Source organism: Phyllostomus hastatus, unplaced genomic scaffold (genome assembly GCF_019186645.2).
Source record: "Phyllostomus hastatus isolate PE091 unplaced genomic scaffold, TTU_PhHast_1.1 phas_scaffold_39, whole genome shotgun sequence".
NCBI lineage: Eukaryota > Metazoa > Chordata > Mammalia > Chiroptera > Phyllostomidae > Phyllostomus > Phyllostomus hastatus.
Window position 1 is genome coordinate 10,348,208 of NW_025334028.1, and position 17,719 is coordinate 10,365,926.

Here is a 17,719-nt window from a genome sequence, read left to right on the forward strand (position 1 = left end):
TCATCTGCAAAACAGAAACTTTGTATCCATTAAATAGATCTCTTCTCCTCCCTCATCTCTTCACAAGTTCATTCTATGTATTCTGTCTCTGAATTTTATTTCTTTAAATAACTCACATAACTGGAATCACACAGTATTTGTCTTTTTGTAGCTGGATTATTTTACTTAGCATAATGTCTTCAATGCTCATTCATGTAGTAGCATTATAATTTTTTAACTTAGTAATTGAAACATTTTTATGAAAAAAAAAACCTCTTTTCCTAAGTGGTAACTTTCATAAATAAAAGGCAGGATAAATGCTGCTTGGATCTTTCCCTTTATTTATTAGTTTTTAAATAATGAAGTAGATTATTTTTAATTGAGTTTATTGGGGTGACATTGGTTAACAAACCCATACAGGTTTCAAGTGTGCAACTCAAGAAAACATCATTTGCACACTGCATCATGTGCCCACTGCCCCAAGTAAAGTGTCTTTCTGCCCCGCTTTGTCCCCCCTTTGTCCCCTTCCACTTCCCCTATGCCCCTTTCCATCTGGCTATCAACATACTGTTATCTGTGTCTATGTGTAATATATATTTTATAAACATATATAAAATATAATATGTAAAATATATTTATATATTTTGCATAATCCCTTCAGCTTTTTCCACACAGTGCCTGAACCCTGTCCCTTCTGACAGCTGTCAGACTGTTCTTTGTCTCTATGCTTCTGTTTCAGTTTTGTTTGTTAAAGTGTTTCATTCACTGTTGGTTCTTAACATTCTCTAACTGTGAGCTCTCCTCCTCCTCCTTTTACTTCTTCATATTATAAATATTAGTATTAACAGTATTTTAAAGCTATAATCATGAGCTCATGTATTTAAACCTATTTCATGAGTCAATACATTGTAATCATTGGTCTTTGTAATTATTTGTAATTGTTTTCCATCTTTTGCCAGTTGGAAGCCCCTTCAAGTTGACTTCTGAGTCCTTCTAACACTACGCTACTAGTTTGGGGTAGCTTCCTTTCCTCTTAGTATTCCAAGATTTCCTAGGCTCATATGTTTCCTTCCCCAAACCTGTAATCAACCAATTTCCAAAGAATTTAATTTCCAAAATGGTTTTTAGTAGGCAGTGGTATTTTAAGACCAAAACAGTGATGCTCATTGCTACTGGTTTGGCCATTGTTTCTAGGCCATTTGGTGGACAGAGCTGGTAGATATAAAATCATATCCACTGATATACTTATTATATGCATAATATATGTGCATTCAATATATTAAAGGCAAACTGCCTCAAAACTTCACACTACACTTCCATTTCAAAATCATGACTATAGCATTTTTATTTATTCTTTTCTCTGCTATAGTTTTATCTCCTTTCTTCTAAATATGAGTCCTAGTTCTCAAAAACAGTGGAAATAACAAAATTAAAATATCTACATTTGCTGTATTGCTCATCATACACACAATAGTCTCCAAATAACAATATCAGTACTACTAACACCAGTATAAGTATTAAGAACATTCAAACATGTTTTATATGAAGGGTCATCAAGGAACATGTATGAAGGACACATGGACAAAGCCAGAGAGGGGTAGGATTGAAGGTGGGAGGTGGGGATGGGTGAAGCAGGGGGGAGTGGTGGTGGGGAAATAGAGACAATTATACTTGAATAATAATTAAAAAAGGAAAACAAAAAAAAGAAAAATAATGAAAAAATAAAATGGAATGAAAATGTTTTATATATGATCTTCTAATTCTTTTATTTTTTATATTTGTACTATATACTATATAGTCTCTTCCTTTTAGTTCTTATCTAGTTTTAGTTCCATAGGTAACTATACATTTAATCACCACTGGTCCTTACATGTTGCCTTCCTATCCTAGTGGTTCTCAAAATGTGGTCTATGGGTCCCTGAGGGCCTCTAAGATGCCTTCAGAAGGTCCCTGAGTTCAAATGTATCTTCATAATAATACTAAGATGTTATACTGAGATGCTTTTTGCCCTTTCACTATGTCAACATTTGCACTGATGGTAAAAAAGCAATGTTAGGTAAAAAAAAAATCCTGGCACCTTAATATGAACCCAGGCAGTGGTACCAAACCCCACTAGCATCATCACATTTCTCACTGCCATACACTGGCAACAGAAAAAGTGCCAATTTTACTCAAGGATGGTTTTGTTGGACAATAAAAAATATTAACTGTACTAAATCCCCACCCTTGAGACCACATCTTTTTAACATTTTGGTGGAGAGATTAGCTGTATGTATAAAACACTTCTTCCACATAATGTATTAAATGTAGTACAATAATTAGTTCAAGAAAATGCATTAGTGTAAGTATGTGAGTTGAAAGCTATACAAACTGCTTTTTTAATGTTTACTTGAAAGAACAATGGACAAACTATAGTTATTCAGACTTAAGCATTTGCAGACAGTTTCTCAAAAATGAACTAAGTTAGCCTTTTACTTTAAGAAAAACACTGGCAGAATTTGTTGTCATTGATAAAATTTGAACTTTTAAGTAAAAAACTCTTATCTAACACCTTGAGCTTGACAGCTTCTTAATATTTAACCACTTTTCTGGTGAGATTGATTTGATATGAAAACAAATGTCTTCGATATTCTAGAATTAAGACACCAGTAATTGGAGGATCTGCATAATGCAGTGAGTTTTTCAAACACACGTGGTCATAAGCCAGGCACATGTAAAACAACTGTCAATGCTCAGGTTGGCTTCTCTGCCTCACACAACCACATCTTCTGGGTTTCACGTAGTGCTACAAAATGGGGCAGCTTGCTTTCTAACCTGTACTGGCTTAGTTACAATCCTTGGTTTTAATTAACCTTCCATTTACTTTATCCCTATTGTCCTAGTCCCACTCTGCATTTAGATTCCACTCCCAAGTTTCCCCTCCATGTGCAGCCTTGCCTGGAAGGCAGCTGTGGCCGGTCAGTGCTGTGAGCTCAGAGAGGCAGATGACTCTAGCTTCTTCAGACTTACCTACAGATTGCCTCTGTTAGATCAGGCACATTCCTTCTCGATCTCATTGGCTGTTTTTAATTAGCTCTGTGCATTTTGCAGTGAATACCTACACCTTGGGGATTTTCTGTGCTCTGGCCCATTATTGCCTCCTCCTACTTCCTCTCACACAGCCATCAGTACTACATATGCCTTGTGACGATGGGGAGCTGTCTCTAGCAATTTCTTTTTGGGGGTTTTGGAGGACACCTTGTCACCTAGTTTTGTTGTGAATATTGTCCATGAGTTGGGATTTGCTAACTAGTTGCTCCATTTTTATGTGGGCATTTATGCGAGGAGTTTCAGTTCTATGCTGCCATAGTATTCAATGCCATCTTTGTAAAAGTCAGTGGATTTTTTTGTCTTTTTATTTTAAGTCTTATTGTTGCTGTTTTAGAAGACATTCTTTAAAAATTACATAGTCTACCCTCCCTCCGCCCACTGCCAGTATTGTCACCAGAAGAAAGAAAGCTGATCTGGAAAGAAGCAGGACCAGAGCTCAGAGTGTGCTTGGGCACTGAGGAGCACCACTCCAACAGGGGCTCTTGGCCTCTCCTTCTCCCTAACAAACCTGATACCCAATAAGAGAAGTAATTTACTCTGAATACAGTGATAATATGTGCAAGTAGGAGGTATGCAAGTAGACAAATGGATTTTTTTTTTAAGTAGGGAGAAGTGGAGCAGCAAAGTAATTTCATTCATTGTTTTAATTTGTTTGGATCATGAAAGATTTCAGTTCTGTGGTGCATCCATGGAACTGAACACTACTCAGCAGTGAAAAGAGTGAACTTCCAGTACCTGCAACGACATGGCAGAGGCCGAAAGTGTTATGCTAAGTAAACATGCCTAGACACAAAGACCTCACACTGTACAATTTCATTGATATGAAAATCCAGAAAAGGAAAAACGTAGTGACAAAAAGCAGATCAGTGGTGACTATAGACAGGAGGTGGGAGTAAGGCTTGGCTGCTTAGGGGCATGAGGGAGTTTTCTGTTATGATAATATGGTGTTTCCAGGACTGTCATTTGTCAGAAATCACTATGCATCTTACAGATACCTGCACACATGCAAAATGACGTGTAAAGGTTATTCTTTGCAAAAAATAAAAATTTGAAACTACATTTTATACACTGCTGCCATATATAAGTATGTATACCAAATATAATCTATATATGTGTACATAAGTATTCTTTAAAGTTTCTGTGGACCTTTAAAGGAAAATGAAATTCTTATCCAATGTTTGTGAAGAAAAGATGCCTTAAATAGTATTTAAATTTAACCTGTATAAAATTGCACATGTGGGGAAATTGCTGGGTCATATAGCACAGTGCTACTCCCGAATCTGCTTGGACCCATCAAATTGCAGTGGTGATTATAGCCACTCTGCCCTCATTATTTGGATTTCCTGTTTCTCATTAACATTCTAAGGAAGAGAATGACAGAAATGAGATAAAAATAAGTGCATATAAGGACATGCACTTCATCATAACTACCAAGCTAGTCTGTCCCAAATGGCTGTAAAAATTGAAAGTCCCTTTACAAGAAACTATTGCCATTTATTATCCTGGACACTAGATAAGGGCAATGCCTCCCAGGATAGAAAAGATTTCTAAATCTCTAGGATGCTGACACTCACTCTCTAATTGTGGCAGGTACATTTTGGCATTGCTACTCACAGACTCATCATGGAGACTTTGGGGATGTCACTTTTCCAGTAATTAAATGTTCCACACAGTTCATAGTTATGATGGGAAGCAATGATTCTTCAAATGTTAATATTCCAATGACAGGAAAAAGCTCCATTTTCCTTAAGTACTGGGCAGAGTCATATATAAGAGAGGTGGCTAACATTTGAAAGTCTGTCTGTTTTAAGGGCAAATCGTTAAATAGAACTAAGTAGACACATCTTTAAACACGGTACGTAATGGTGACAGTGTTGACAGCCATTTTAAGGATACCAAAATCTTTTAATCAAATTCACTGCTACGTGCATTGAAAATGGGATGGCATTCAGAGATTACTCCAACAGGGAAGTTGGCTATATAATACCATTAATTTCATTCAGGCTTTTTTCTTCAATAGATTCAATAGATTTTTATCTTGTATTTAGTTTCTTATATAGAATAAACATCATTTACTTATTATAAGAGTTTAAGTCTAACAGCTAAAATATAGTAGGACAAGAACATGATTTGGGGTAAGAAAATGAGTCCTTAAATTTCACCTTGGTCATATCATCTGTGTGGCCCTCAGCAAAAGCTTAGTCTCTCTGAACCTCAGTTTTCTCATGTGGAAAAATGTTAAATACTATCTCAGTGTTTTCAAAAACCTAACTTAGAAACATAAGTGAAACTTTCCATGTAACACAGTGTTTCTCAAACTCTAATGCAAATTCTGAGTTAGGAGGCCTACAGTGGGTCCTGAAATTGTGAAGCTTCCAAGTGATGCCCTGGCCACTGTTCTGTTATAGCTGTTGTCCAGGAGCTGTTTAGAAGTGTAAAATTTTGTGCCCCATCCAATACTTACATTTTGACAGAATCTCTGGGTAATTTGTATGAATATTAATGTTTAAGCAACATTGGTCTAGCATTAGACCTGAAACATGGGAGATTCTTATTTTAAATATAAGTTTTGAATCATCACAGAAGATGTATGCAGGATATAGATAGACATAACACATTTTTTTCCTATTCAAAATTTGATGTGAATTATATTCAGAGTCAAATCTTGCCTAGGTGCTGCTTTAAGCCAAAGAGTGGCCTCAGCCCAGGTCAGTCTCGTACTCTTGACAGCCACTCCATTAGCAGCTGCTTCCGTAGAAACCTGCGCTGTCAACAGCTCTCATCATCATCTTCCTCACCAAATCTTGTGTTTTAAGTATTTTATGTAGAAACCACACTTACTAACATTTAAATTGTTTCCCTACATGTATTTCTTCAAAGATTACTCTTATGAGCTTTTATCCACACGATGTAAACTGAGTTAGCACAACAAATTAATACAGTTCAAGCCAAAGTAAAGATGATTGATCTTTGCATTAGCCTATACTGCGTCATTGTGGGTACATGAATAAATTAATATTTTAAAAGATTGTTAGGTAAATTGGGTCCCTCAAGTTAGGAAACTAGTTTAGAAGCTGAGTTAATGGTGTCAGTCAGTTTTAAGGGATTAGAGCCCATATTGTAAGTCAGTGAGGAATGTAAAAATATATATTTTGAGATTTCAGCTAATATGTCATTAACATGATAAACCCATTAATTTTAAAATAAATGACTGTTTTCAATAATAGGGCAACTTTTTTATCCATTTTGTCCAGATGATTATTACTGTCTGAAACTTGTATTGATTTCTAATTCATACTTTACAGTACATAGTAAAAATATGAGGGCCAAATGGGAAGCATAATTATTTTCATCTGTGTAAAGGAATTATTTTCTTTCTTGAAGGTCTTCTCTTTCTTTAAAATGCCCTGAAGTTTGGAGTTCCTTATAGAACAGATTTACTAATGACAAATTCTCTCTCTCTCTCTCTCTCTCTCTCTCTCTCTCTCTCTCTCTGTTTTTATGTTTATCTAGGAATGTCGGTATTCTCCATTTTTGAAGCATGGGTCTGCTGGATATAGAGTTCTTACTTAATAGTATTTCTTTCAACATTTTGAATATTTCATCCCACTGCCTCTAGCAATGAGAAGTGATGATCTTACTGAGGATCCTTGTAAATGAGTCGCTTCTTTCTTAGGCTTTCAAGGTTCTGTCTTTGTTTTTGCTTTAAGACAGTTGAATGATGATAGTTCTAGGTGTGGCTCCTTTTGCATTTACCTTGCTTGGAACTTGCTGAGCTCCTTGGATATATAGATTCTGGTTTTCCTTCAAATTGGGATGATCCCAGCAACTATTTCTTAGAATATTTATTCTATTCAATTCTCTTTTACTCTCCTTCTTGGGACTACCATTATGTATATGCTGTCATAGTTAATGATGTCCCACAGGTCTCTGGGGCCCTGTTCATTTCTCTTCATTCTTTTGTCTTTGTGTTTTCAGATTGGATAACCTCAATTGACATACCTTCAGGTATGCCTATATTTTTGCCATGTCATTGAAGTCTGTACTTGGTTTGCTTAGTTGTCAGCTAATGATTAGGCAAATATTTCCTTAAATGTCTAGAGCCAATAAGTCTCCCATTTTTTACCAAGGGACTCTGTGTGCATGTTAAGGTAAACCTTCAACACTCAGCCAGGCAGTTTGCAACTCTGCCTTAGTCTCCAGTTCTGGCTGTGCAAAGCCTCAAGACCAGCCAGAGGTGAGAGAACAGGGGTGTCTCAATTTTTTCCTGAACATGTCAACAGCCCTGAGCTTGTGCAGAATCCTAAACATGTATGTCCTCTTCTAGATTCCCAGGAATAGATCATTGCCTTTCAAAACTTCCCATGGAATTATTTCTTTAATTTTTTAAGCTTTTTGGTTAGTCCATTGTTTGTTCCAGCTGTTGTCCATTGTTTCAGGCAGCCATGGTGTTAAACAAAAAAGCCCCACATTATACTTGAAAAGTGCCCCTGAGAAAAATGCTACTCACACTGGTCACACTTCTAGTCAGACAAAATGAGACGGCCTCATTAGTGGCATCTTCCAGGCAACCACTAAATAGGTCAGACAGTAACAGTACTTTAGCAATGGAGCTTTGAAGGAGTTTTAACCCTGTTCCACCTGATCCTGGGGTGTCCAGACTGCCAGTACCCACTGTGATGGTGGGAAGTTGGTTTTCAAGGCAACTACAAAACTAGGGAGAAAAAGATGAGAACAAGGAAAGTAAAACACCTCAGAGCTTGCTGTTATTACTGAGATTCAACCATTTTTCTTGAATAAACAATTTGCAGATTACACTAAGCCTTTGGTTAGTTTCTAGATTTCTAAAAATGTTGATTCAGGATTTTTTTTTTCATATGCTTTTATGGAAGAGAGGATTTTTGGAGGTCCTTACTACACCATTCTGGTTATTGTCGCTTAAAATGCTCTGAGGCTTTTGAAGAGTGACCAAAATTCATATGGAACTGTATTGTTTTGATGTGTTAGAAAGACAGACCATATATCCATTAGAGATTATATAGGTTTCCACTTAACAGAGGCCACTAAAATGTCTTGATGGTTTGACGTCATTGTCAGATGAGAGATCACAATGACATCCTCCTGAGGAATATTTCTCATAAATAAGTGTCAAACTTGCAAGAAATGTTGTAAAATGATCAAGAGCCTAGTCTTTGGAACTAGCTAACTCTAGGTTCAAACCCCAAGTCTGCTCTTTATAGCTTTGTAACCTTGGTCAAGTTATTTAAAATTCACAGACTAATGACAGTAACTACCTATTTATAGACTTATTTTAAAATCCAAGTAAACTAACAAAAGCAAAGTGCTGAGTAGAGTTCATAGCACAGAGTAAATTCTCAAGAAATTTAATCCTGCATTGTCATTATCATCATTAAAAATCTAGTTTAGCACTGCTAACAATGCTGCATGTTCACCTGAGTGTGGTGCTTTCAGAGTCACTCTCAAAATGGGAAGTAAATCACAACTATTTCACTCATACAACTTTGTTTTCTGTGCAATTCCAGGCACCGTGGTGGTCCAGCAGTTGATGTCAGTGATGATTAGCAAACACGATCACCTTTTCCCCAAAGACACAGAACTGCAGAGCAAGCCCCAAGATGGAGTGAGCAACAACAACAATGAAATCCAGAAGAAAACCACCATGGGTCAACTACAGAACAAGGAGAACAATAATACCAAGGACAGTCCTGTTAGGCGGTGCTCTTGGGAGAAGTCTGAGTCTCCCCAGAGGAGCAACGTAGATAATGGATCCCCCACAGCTCTGTCAGGCAGCAAAACTAACAGCCCAAGGAACAGTGTCCACAAGCTGGATGTCTCTAGGAGTCCCCCTCTTATGGTCAAAAAGAACCCTGCCTTCAATAAGGGCAGTGGGATTGTCACCAATGGGTCCTTCAGCAGCAGCAATGCAGAAGGTCTTGAGAAAACCCAAACTACTCCCAACGGGAGCTTACAGGCCAGAAGGACCTCTTCACTGAAGGCGTCTGGTACCAAAATGGGCACCCACAGTGTCCAGAATGGAACAATGCGAATGGGCATTTTAAACACTGACTCGCTTGGGAACCCTGTGAATGGTCGCAGCATGACCTGGCTTCCCAATGGCTATGTGACCCTGAGAGACAACAAGCAGAAAGAGCAAACAGGGGAGTCCGGCCAGCACAACAGGCTTTCCACCTATGATAATGTTCACCAGCAGTTCTCCATGATGAACCTCGACGACAAGCAGAGTGTTGACAGTGCCACCTGGTCCACCTCCTCCTGTGAAATCTCCCTCCCTGAGAACTCCACCTCCTGTCGCTCCTCTACAACCACCTGTCCAGAGCAAGACTTTTATGGTGGGAACTTTGAGGACCCTGTTTTGGACGGGCCCCCACAAGACGATCTTTCCCACCCTGGGGACTATGAAAACAAAAGTGACCGGAGGAGCATGGGAGGTCGAAGTAGTCGTGCCACCAGCAGCAGTGACAACAGTGAGACGTTTGTGGGCAACAACAGCAGCAACCACAGTGCCCTGCACAGTCTAGTGTCCAGCCTGAAACAGGAAATGACCAAACAGAAGATAGAGTATGAGTCCAAGATAAAGAGGTGAGGAAAATCTGGGGCTCCTGAGGGCCAGGGAGCCTCCTCTGTGGGGCAGGCTCCCACAGACAGTAAAACAAGCTGGTCCCAGAGCCAGAGACCCTACTCAAGTCCTAGTGTTACCCCTTGGAAGCTGTGGGACTTTGGGAAAGTTCACTTTATCTCTGTGAGCCTCGGATTCTTAATGTGAAAAATTTAAATATGAGTAGTATTTTTCTCAAAAGCATGTAAAAATCATTGAGCACTGTCCCTGGCACAGAGGAGGTGCCCAATAATGCTACGTGAATTGTTCCAGAGGCTGGTTAGAGAGGAGCTGTGAGGAGGCAGATGGAGGATGAGGAGCCTGTTTTCACTGACAGGAAAAGGATGAAATGAGGGGAAAGGAAAGTTGTAGAATAAACAGACCTTTTATAATTTTTCAATTGTTGAATGCTGAGGGAGTGCCCACTCTCTGCCAAGCTTAGTTCCAGGTCCCAAGGACTCAGCACACTCAGCCGTCTTGGAATGTGCTTCTACTGCCCCGGAGAAGGCAGACAAATGAGTAAACCAGGCCCTGTGCTAAGTAGAAGACTGAAGCGGGGAAGTAGGGAGGGTGCTGGTGAGGTGTGAGTTTGGGCACAGGGCCTCACAGCAGGTTAAAGGAAAGCTGTGCGGATACCTGGCAGAGGAGCAAGTGGAAATGCCACGACATGGGCTGGGCTAGGGGCTCAGGGACATAACAGGAAACAGGTGACAGGACCTTGGGGATCAGATTAAGTCTTTGGCTTTTGCTCTGAGATTGGAATTCATAACACTTTTGAGAAAGGTGATGACATGAAGTGTATTCAGGACAAGAAAAATGGTCCATATGACTAAATAAGAAACAAAACTAAATAAGAAGCAAAAACTATGATTCATAAGGAAACAGCTATGCTAAAACCTAATTTGTGTCAGTTTACATCCTCTGATAAGATGGCCAAGGTAAGAAGCACTTTGCTTAGGAACTTCTCCAGGAAAGCAACCCGGGCAAGATCAGCAGCTTTGGCTGAGTGTCCTATGTTCACAGTGCCCCTGACTGTCAGAGGGTCCGTGGACTGGAGAGGCAGGGATTCAGAGAACGGGGCCCAAGATTCACAAATATCATCTTGTACTGGAAACCTGAAAGTCACCGCACCCATGTTTCACTGAGTTCACAGAAATGGCAAGGCGGATTGTTTTTATGTTCTCCTTTCAGCATAGTGTAGGCACAGGAGAGAGCACTGGGCTCCCAAGTCAGGAGAAGGCCCGAGGCCCAGTTCAGCGTGAGGGAGCCCCTGCTGTGGTCTGGGCCCCAGGCTCAGGCCCTGTGTTGCGGTGACCTCTTCCTGCGTGGGTGGCCTAAGGCCTTCTCATATGTGAACATCAGTCTTTGTCCTGCTTTGCTGCTTCTATGGCTCCAAACTCCACATGGTTTTGTGTATATATATAAACATTTTATATTAATATGTTATATAAATATTATAGAAATACATATAGTTGACTTTCTTTTGCTGTTTCCCACCCATTTATTATCAAGCCAAAGATACATATTTTCAAGAGCTATGATAGAATAAATATAAAATAAAATATTATTTATATGTTAGATTGGAAAACTACTTAGAAAGTAGTTTTTGTAAACTTCACTGAATGGAAACTTGGTTTGAATTTTCCTACATAATGCCAAGTAACAGTGAGTTTAAATAAGAATAAAAACGTCATCTGAATATCATTTTTACGACCAGTAGCTCCCAGACCTCTGAACTGCTGCCAGTGTATGATGATAAATTAGCACTTAGCACTGGGGAACAAGAGATAACAGTTGAAACTTGCATTAGGATAGGAAACAGGTTATCATGAATGGCTGAGAGATGAACATGTTCATTTATGAGGACATTGGTAATACATTTATGTTCTGAGTCTACAGTGCATTTCAGAGACTTTGATAAAATCACAGAACTTTCAACAGTATGTCCTCTCACTGGCTCCTTTCACTGCAGCATTCTTACCACCTTACAGGCAGAGACAGAGGTTCACAACAAAGGAGGGCTGAGGAGCTGCCACTGCCCAAGCCACAGAAGTTGCTGTTTACAGTCAGACATTTCTCTTTAAAATTATTTTTAACTTCCCCCACAGGACTTGAAGTATGGAGGTTAGTTACATCGATGATATATACATGATACATACATACATTCCTACATACATAGCTCAATAGATGATAGATAATATTTTACTTTATCAATCATTGACACATGGTTTTTAGTTTTTAAACATGTGAGTTTGGCAATCTCCCTGTCCCACAAATTTCTTCCTTTATTGTATGTAGTCAGAAAAAATTATTTTTGTGATATCATTTATTTGATCTTATAAAAACTATTCTTTTATTGTTGGTTTGGGATTTTATGTATGACCAATAGATCAAGTCTGTTAATCAAGCTGTTTAAATCTTTTACATTTCTCCTAATTTTTATCAGATAGACCTGTAATTTCTGACAAAGTTACCTTAAACTCCCCGAATTTTTATGGATTTATCAATTTCTCTTTATAATTCTAGTTTATATTGAATAATTTGAGGCTACAGTCCTAGGTGAATAAAAGGTCATAATTATTCATATATCCCTGATGAATTGATTCTTTTATTATCAAATAATGTTCATCTTTAGTTGAAATGATGCATTTTGCCTGAAAGTATAGTCTTTCTGATATTAATATTGCTATGCCATTTCTATGTTAATTAGTAACTTTCTGCCATATCTTCTCCATGAACTTTCAGCCTTTATTTTTATTTGATCTGAGAGCTTATATATTTTTTAGTTCTGGGATATTTGTGTCTATCATCTTTTAGTTTATTTCATCTCCCTCATTTTCTCAAATTTCTGTTTCTATAACCCTTATTGAAGTATGCTGGCACCTTCTTAATCCATGCTCTATCTCTGTTAATTTCTCTTTCTTATATTAAATTTCTGTCTTTTTCATTCTGTGAGGCATTCTGGGTAATTTTTCTCAGACCTGTTTACCAGCTTACTAATTTTTTTAAGATTTATTTTTAATTATAGTTAACATAAAATATTACATTAGTTTCAGGTGTACAGCACAGTGACCCAATATTTATATACCTTACAAAGTGATCACCACAAGTCTAATAACAATGTGTCATCATACGTAGTTACAATATTATTGACAGTATTCCCTGTGCTTTACATCTCTGTGACTTACTTTAGAACTAAAATTTATGCTTTTTAACCCTCTTCCCCTTTCCCTCCTGCCTCCACCTTCCTTCCAATAGAAAGCTATCAGTTTATTCACTGTGTCTGTGACTTTGCTTGTTCGTGTTGTTCGTTTGGTAATTTTGGTGTTTAGATTCCACATATAAGTGAAATCATAAAGTATTTGTCTTTCTTTGTCTGACTTATTCCACTTAACATAATACTCTTTGCATTCATCCATGTTGCAGATGGCCAGGTTTCATTACTTTTTGTGGCTGAATCATGTTCCATTGACCATATGAACCATATTCTCTTTATCTACTCATTTATCAGTGGGCGCCTGTTTTGCTTCCATAGCTTCGTGATTGTAAATAATGCTGAAATGAACATAGAGGTGCATATATCTTTTCAAATTACTGGGTTTTTTTTTTTCAGATAAGTAACCAGAAGTAGAATTGCTGTGTTGTATAGTAATTCTATTTTTCATTGTTTGAGGAGTCTCCATACTGTTTCCCATATGGAGTGGCTGCACTTCATTTATAATCTCACCAACAATGAATAAGTGTTCCCTTTCCTCTAGATTATCATTTGTTGTCTTTCTAATAGTGTCCATGCTGACAGGTATGAGGTGACAATCTCTCATTGTGGTTTAGATTTGGATTTGCCTGATGTTTAGTGACATTGAACATCTTTTCATGTGTCTGTTGACAACCTATACATCTTCTCTGCATAAATGTTGAGTCAGGTTTTCTGCTCATATTTTAAGTTGGATTGTTTGTCTCTCTGGTGTTTTTTCTTTTTTTTTTTTTACTAGTTTATTTTTTATTGTTTTTTCTATTACCATTTATCCTCCTTATCCCCCTTTTTCTTCCCCACACATCCTCCATCCCCCCTGCAGTTACCACACTGTTGTTCATGTCCATGAGTTCCATGTTGAATTGTATGATTTTTTTGTGTATTTTGGACATTAACCCTTTATCAGATATATCATTTGCAAGTATTTTTTCAGTATGTTACCTTTTATTCTTGCTGATGTCTTCCTTCACTCTGCAAAAGCATTTAAGTTTGATATGGCTCTATTTGTTTATTTTTATTTTGTTGCCTTTGCCTGAGAAGACATATCTAAAAATATATTGCTAAGACTGATATTTTTTCTTCTGCTGATTCATGAGTAGAGTTTTTGTGGTTGCTTTCTTAGAAAGATAATTGATATGATAAGCTCTCAGTTGAATCACTTTGGGCTTTCTTTCTCTCTCACACCGGAGACCTACTCTTCCCCTGCGGGAGGAAAAACAGACCACTAGCTCCCAGCGCTGGCCTCTATGCAGGATCAATACCCTTTGTGTGCTTCCACTTGCTGCTCTAAATTGGAGTGTCTTTCTTGGTTATGATACTTGATGCTCTTTGATTTATTTTAACCTTGGTTATGTATTTTTAGAATTTTGTATATATTTTTCAGCACCATATTGTGTTTGCAGTGGGAGGGGTTCCCTTCTATATCCCACTTAGTTCGTGAGAGTCCTGGCAGTTTCACACAAGTACCTGATACATCCACATGTATCAATATTGCTTAAAGGATTGTCTTTGCTTTTAGTTCTAACATAAATAGCTTTAGGAAGCAAACAGAATATATTGCAGAATAATTCTGGGTTGTAACCAGTATACTGCCAGGTCGTTATATAAAAATGTGGTCTTGTGATCAAAACAGCCTTCTAAACTGATTACAGAATATAGAGAATATTTTTTTAATCTTAGTTACTTTCAAAAGAAAGTGTTATTTTGTGTTATTATTATATGGATGAAATATCGACATGTAGGACTTATTTCAAAACAAAAAATAATTGAGGCTTTAAGTTTGAAAATTGTTATTAAAATAATCAGATTAGCCTTTCAAATTTTAGTGGTATGGTAACTTCAAACATACCCTGAGGACCTTAGCTCAGAAGAGGAGAGATTAAAAAGTCACCTATTATCAAGATTCATCTTATAATAAATAAGTATGTAATACTCCTCTTTGAAAAACAACAGGAAATTATGTTTTGTAACTTAGTGATTATGGAGAAAAATCTGTTTTCAAGGAAGCTATCTAAAATTATAAACTACATCCAAATGGATACAGCTATCAATCTGTAGAACTATAAATCTAGAGATTCTAAGATACATTAACTTGAAAGTAGTGAGAATTACAGATAGCAGCAAGGTACTTGGGTGGACTCCATTGTCAAAAATGTCAGGTGGATTACTTATTCACCACATATAATTGCTACCACTCTTCTCCATGTAAGGTAGCTGCTTTTGGCACCACTTTTAAACGATGGGACTCCTTATGTCTGAGAAAAGTTCATTCTTAGTAGTGGACTTTATCAACAATGATATTTGCACTATCATTATTTTTCCTCTGATGGAAAGCAAATGTGATTGCTCCCTTTTCTTCCAACTTTACTGGGCTTCCTCCCTTTCTTTTAGCAAAGCCCAATTTACATTTAATGATCCAGGAAGTTTCGTGGTTTTGGCTGTCTTTCACTTCTTCCATTCTCTGCTACATGACATTGGTTATTGGGCTGCTCTGTGCTGGCACTTACACATCCACTGTCAGTGACAGCTAAGTGCTTCTAAGAGAGGTTTGGGGTCTTCTTGTTCAAATGATAGTAAAACATCTTAGCAAACAGTAAAAACAAAGAAAATAAAAAATTTTCAGTGAATCGACAGGACACATTCCAATTTCCTAAGCAGTGCAGACAGAGCTTAGAAAATACCTGTAGCCCTCTCACATTTCAAGTGAATGAGATCTCTGTCTTTTTTATTCCCTTCCCTATCCTTTGTAGCTTGGAACAGAGAAACTTGACTTTGGAAACAGAAATGATGAGCCTCCACGATGAACTGGATCAGGAAAGGAAAAAGTTCACGATGATAGAAATCAAAATGCGAAATGCAGAGCGTGCAAAAGAAGATGCTGAGAAAAGAAATGACATGCTTCAGAAAGAAATGGAGCAGTTTTTTTCCACGTTTGGGGAGCTGACAGTGGAACCCAGGAGAACCGAGAGAGGAAACACAATATGGATTCAGTGAGCCAGCTTTCTCCCACTGTCTCTGGTGGGTCTGGGAAGGACTCTGGGGGCTCCTGTGGGAATATTACATGTGATCGGGTGGCTGGTCACCTGGCTGTACAGTGCTCTAACTGGTGAAGGGATATCATTTACAGACATTACCCATCCATATCTGCAATGTGTACCAAAGTTATACCATGCCCCATATGCTACTGTCAAGTGTTACAACTGGATATGTGTATATAGAGTAGTTTTTAAAAAGTGAACTAAAAATGAGAAGCATATCTCAAGAATTATTTTATTGCAAGTCTTGTATTTAAAATGTTAAATCAATATGTTGTTGCAATTTAGCTTGCTTTCAAGCTTCACCCCTTGCACTTAACATAAGCTATTTTTGGCATTGTGTTATCATCAGCTTATTTTATAGATCAATATTTTTATTTCCTTTTTTTGCTGAGGAAATGAAGATAAGCAGATATATGAAAATATATAAATATATATAAGATGAGTTATTAAAATCAGAAGAATACTTTGTGGCTGTGCTGTTTGTGCCAATAGACCTTACCAATGACCAAAAAGATAAATGTAAATAATTTTATAAACTACAGTAGTCTCACCAGGAACCTTTGAACTGCTCTTTAAGTTCTTCCCTAGATACTGCTCAGTTTTCTTTGTGAGACGATTTGACACAAGAAAGTTTAGACCCTGTAACAAAGTCCCTTTTCCAAGCCCCCTGGTCTGCCTTGCCAGTTCTCTGCAGGATGAACCTCAAGGGGTGGAAAGTGACGAAGAAAAGCATTTAACCAGTCATGCCTTGAAGTACTCTGTCCTTCTGGACTGAGTCTCTGTAACTGCAGCCTGGGTACATGAGAAATTCATCCTGCCATGAGGAAGCTGGGAAGTAATGCTTGCTCAGCCACTTGCTGCACACTCGCAATGCCATTTTGTGAGCACCTGCCTGCCTTCCACTCAGACCTCTCCCTCCCCAGATATACTGCACTCTGGGATGCCAGCAGTGAAACAGTAGTCCTGTGGCTCTCTTGGTTAAACCACTAGGTGTGTGCCATAGACTGCCATTTTTCTCTCAGGATGACTGTTCTGTTGTCATCTGGAATTCTCTCAGAGTGACAGCGGGCAGAGGCTTTTTGCAGCAAGAGGGAGGTGATGGAGGGAACAGGGCCAGAAGGAAGAGGAGACAGAAGAAACAAACTAACCATTTTGCTTCTAATTTTTACAGTATTTTTCCTCCCTGTTGGAAACATAGTCATTCACAATAATTTTAAGATGTGAATGCTCAAAGGTCCAATTCTGATAAATTGTAAACATTAGTAATGTTAACTTTCTAGAGAAGCTCAGGTTTCTCAGGAGCTAGAGTTCTGGGAGAAGGTTTCTTTACACGTCAGTACAATAATGCTTTTAAGGAGCTAAGCAAGTAAATCTTTCTCACATGAAAACAAAAAGTCATTGAAGGCATAATTGGAAATAAATACGACTTGAGTGTATGGAATTTGTGTGTTGTGTGTATTTATTTTTCCAAGGGGAGAGGGGTCCTGACAGCGTTCGTTGTTGTCACCATGCTGCCTCAGAGCACATCCTTTCACCGGCCAACTGCACTCCAGTTTCAGTCTCTGTCCACACAGCGATGCCTTTTTTATCTTTCATTCCTTTTTCTCCATCCTCCCAATTCTTTAACCAGATGCTTCCACCTGGACATGCTATGAAAAATTCAAACTCATGTGCAAAGTTGATCTCATAGCTCTCTATGTCTTTTCCCAGTCCCTGTCTTAG

At 38.0% G+C, this 17,719-nt stretch overlaps 1 protein-coding gene across 9 annotated transcripts in view; it reads left to right on the forward strand.

Moving 5' to 3' along the window:
* The window catches only part of ARHGAP24 (Rho GTPase activating protein 24), a 478,629-nt gene extending 461,191 nt beyond the window's left edge, over nt 1-17,438 (forward strand). For 7 of the 9 annotated variants that reach the window (XM_045820118.1, XM_045820122.1, XM_045820124.1 and 4 more), the window contains 3 exons: nt 7,048-7,077; nt 8,613-9,690; nt 15,710-17,438. In XM_045820118.1, the coding sequence (XP_045676074.1) occupies nt 7,048-7,077; nt 8,613-9,690; nt 15,710-15,953 (1,352 nt within the window). In that variant the 3' untranslated portion in view covers nt 15,954-17,438. The remainder of the gene's footprint in view (nt 1-7,047; nt 7,078-8,612; nt 9,691-15,709) is intronic. The other 2 variants (XM_045820120.1, XM_045820127.1) reach the window with 1 other exon arrangement.
* The last annotated feature ends 281 nt before the right edge of the window (nt 17,439-17,719 follow it).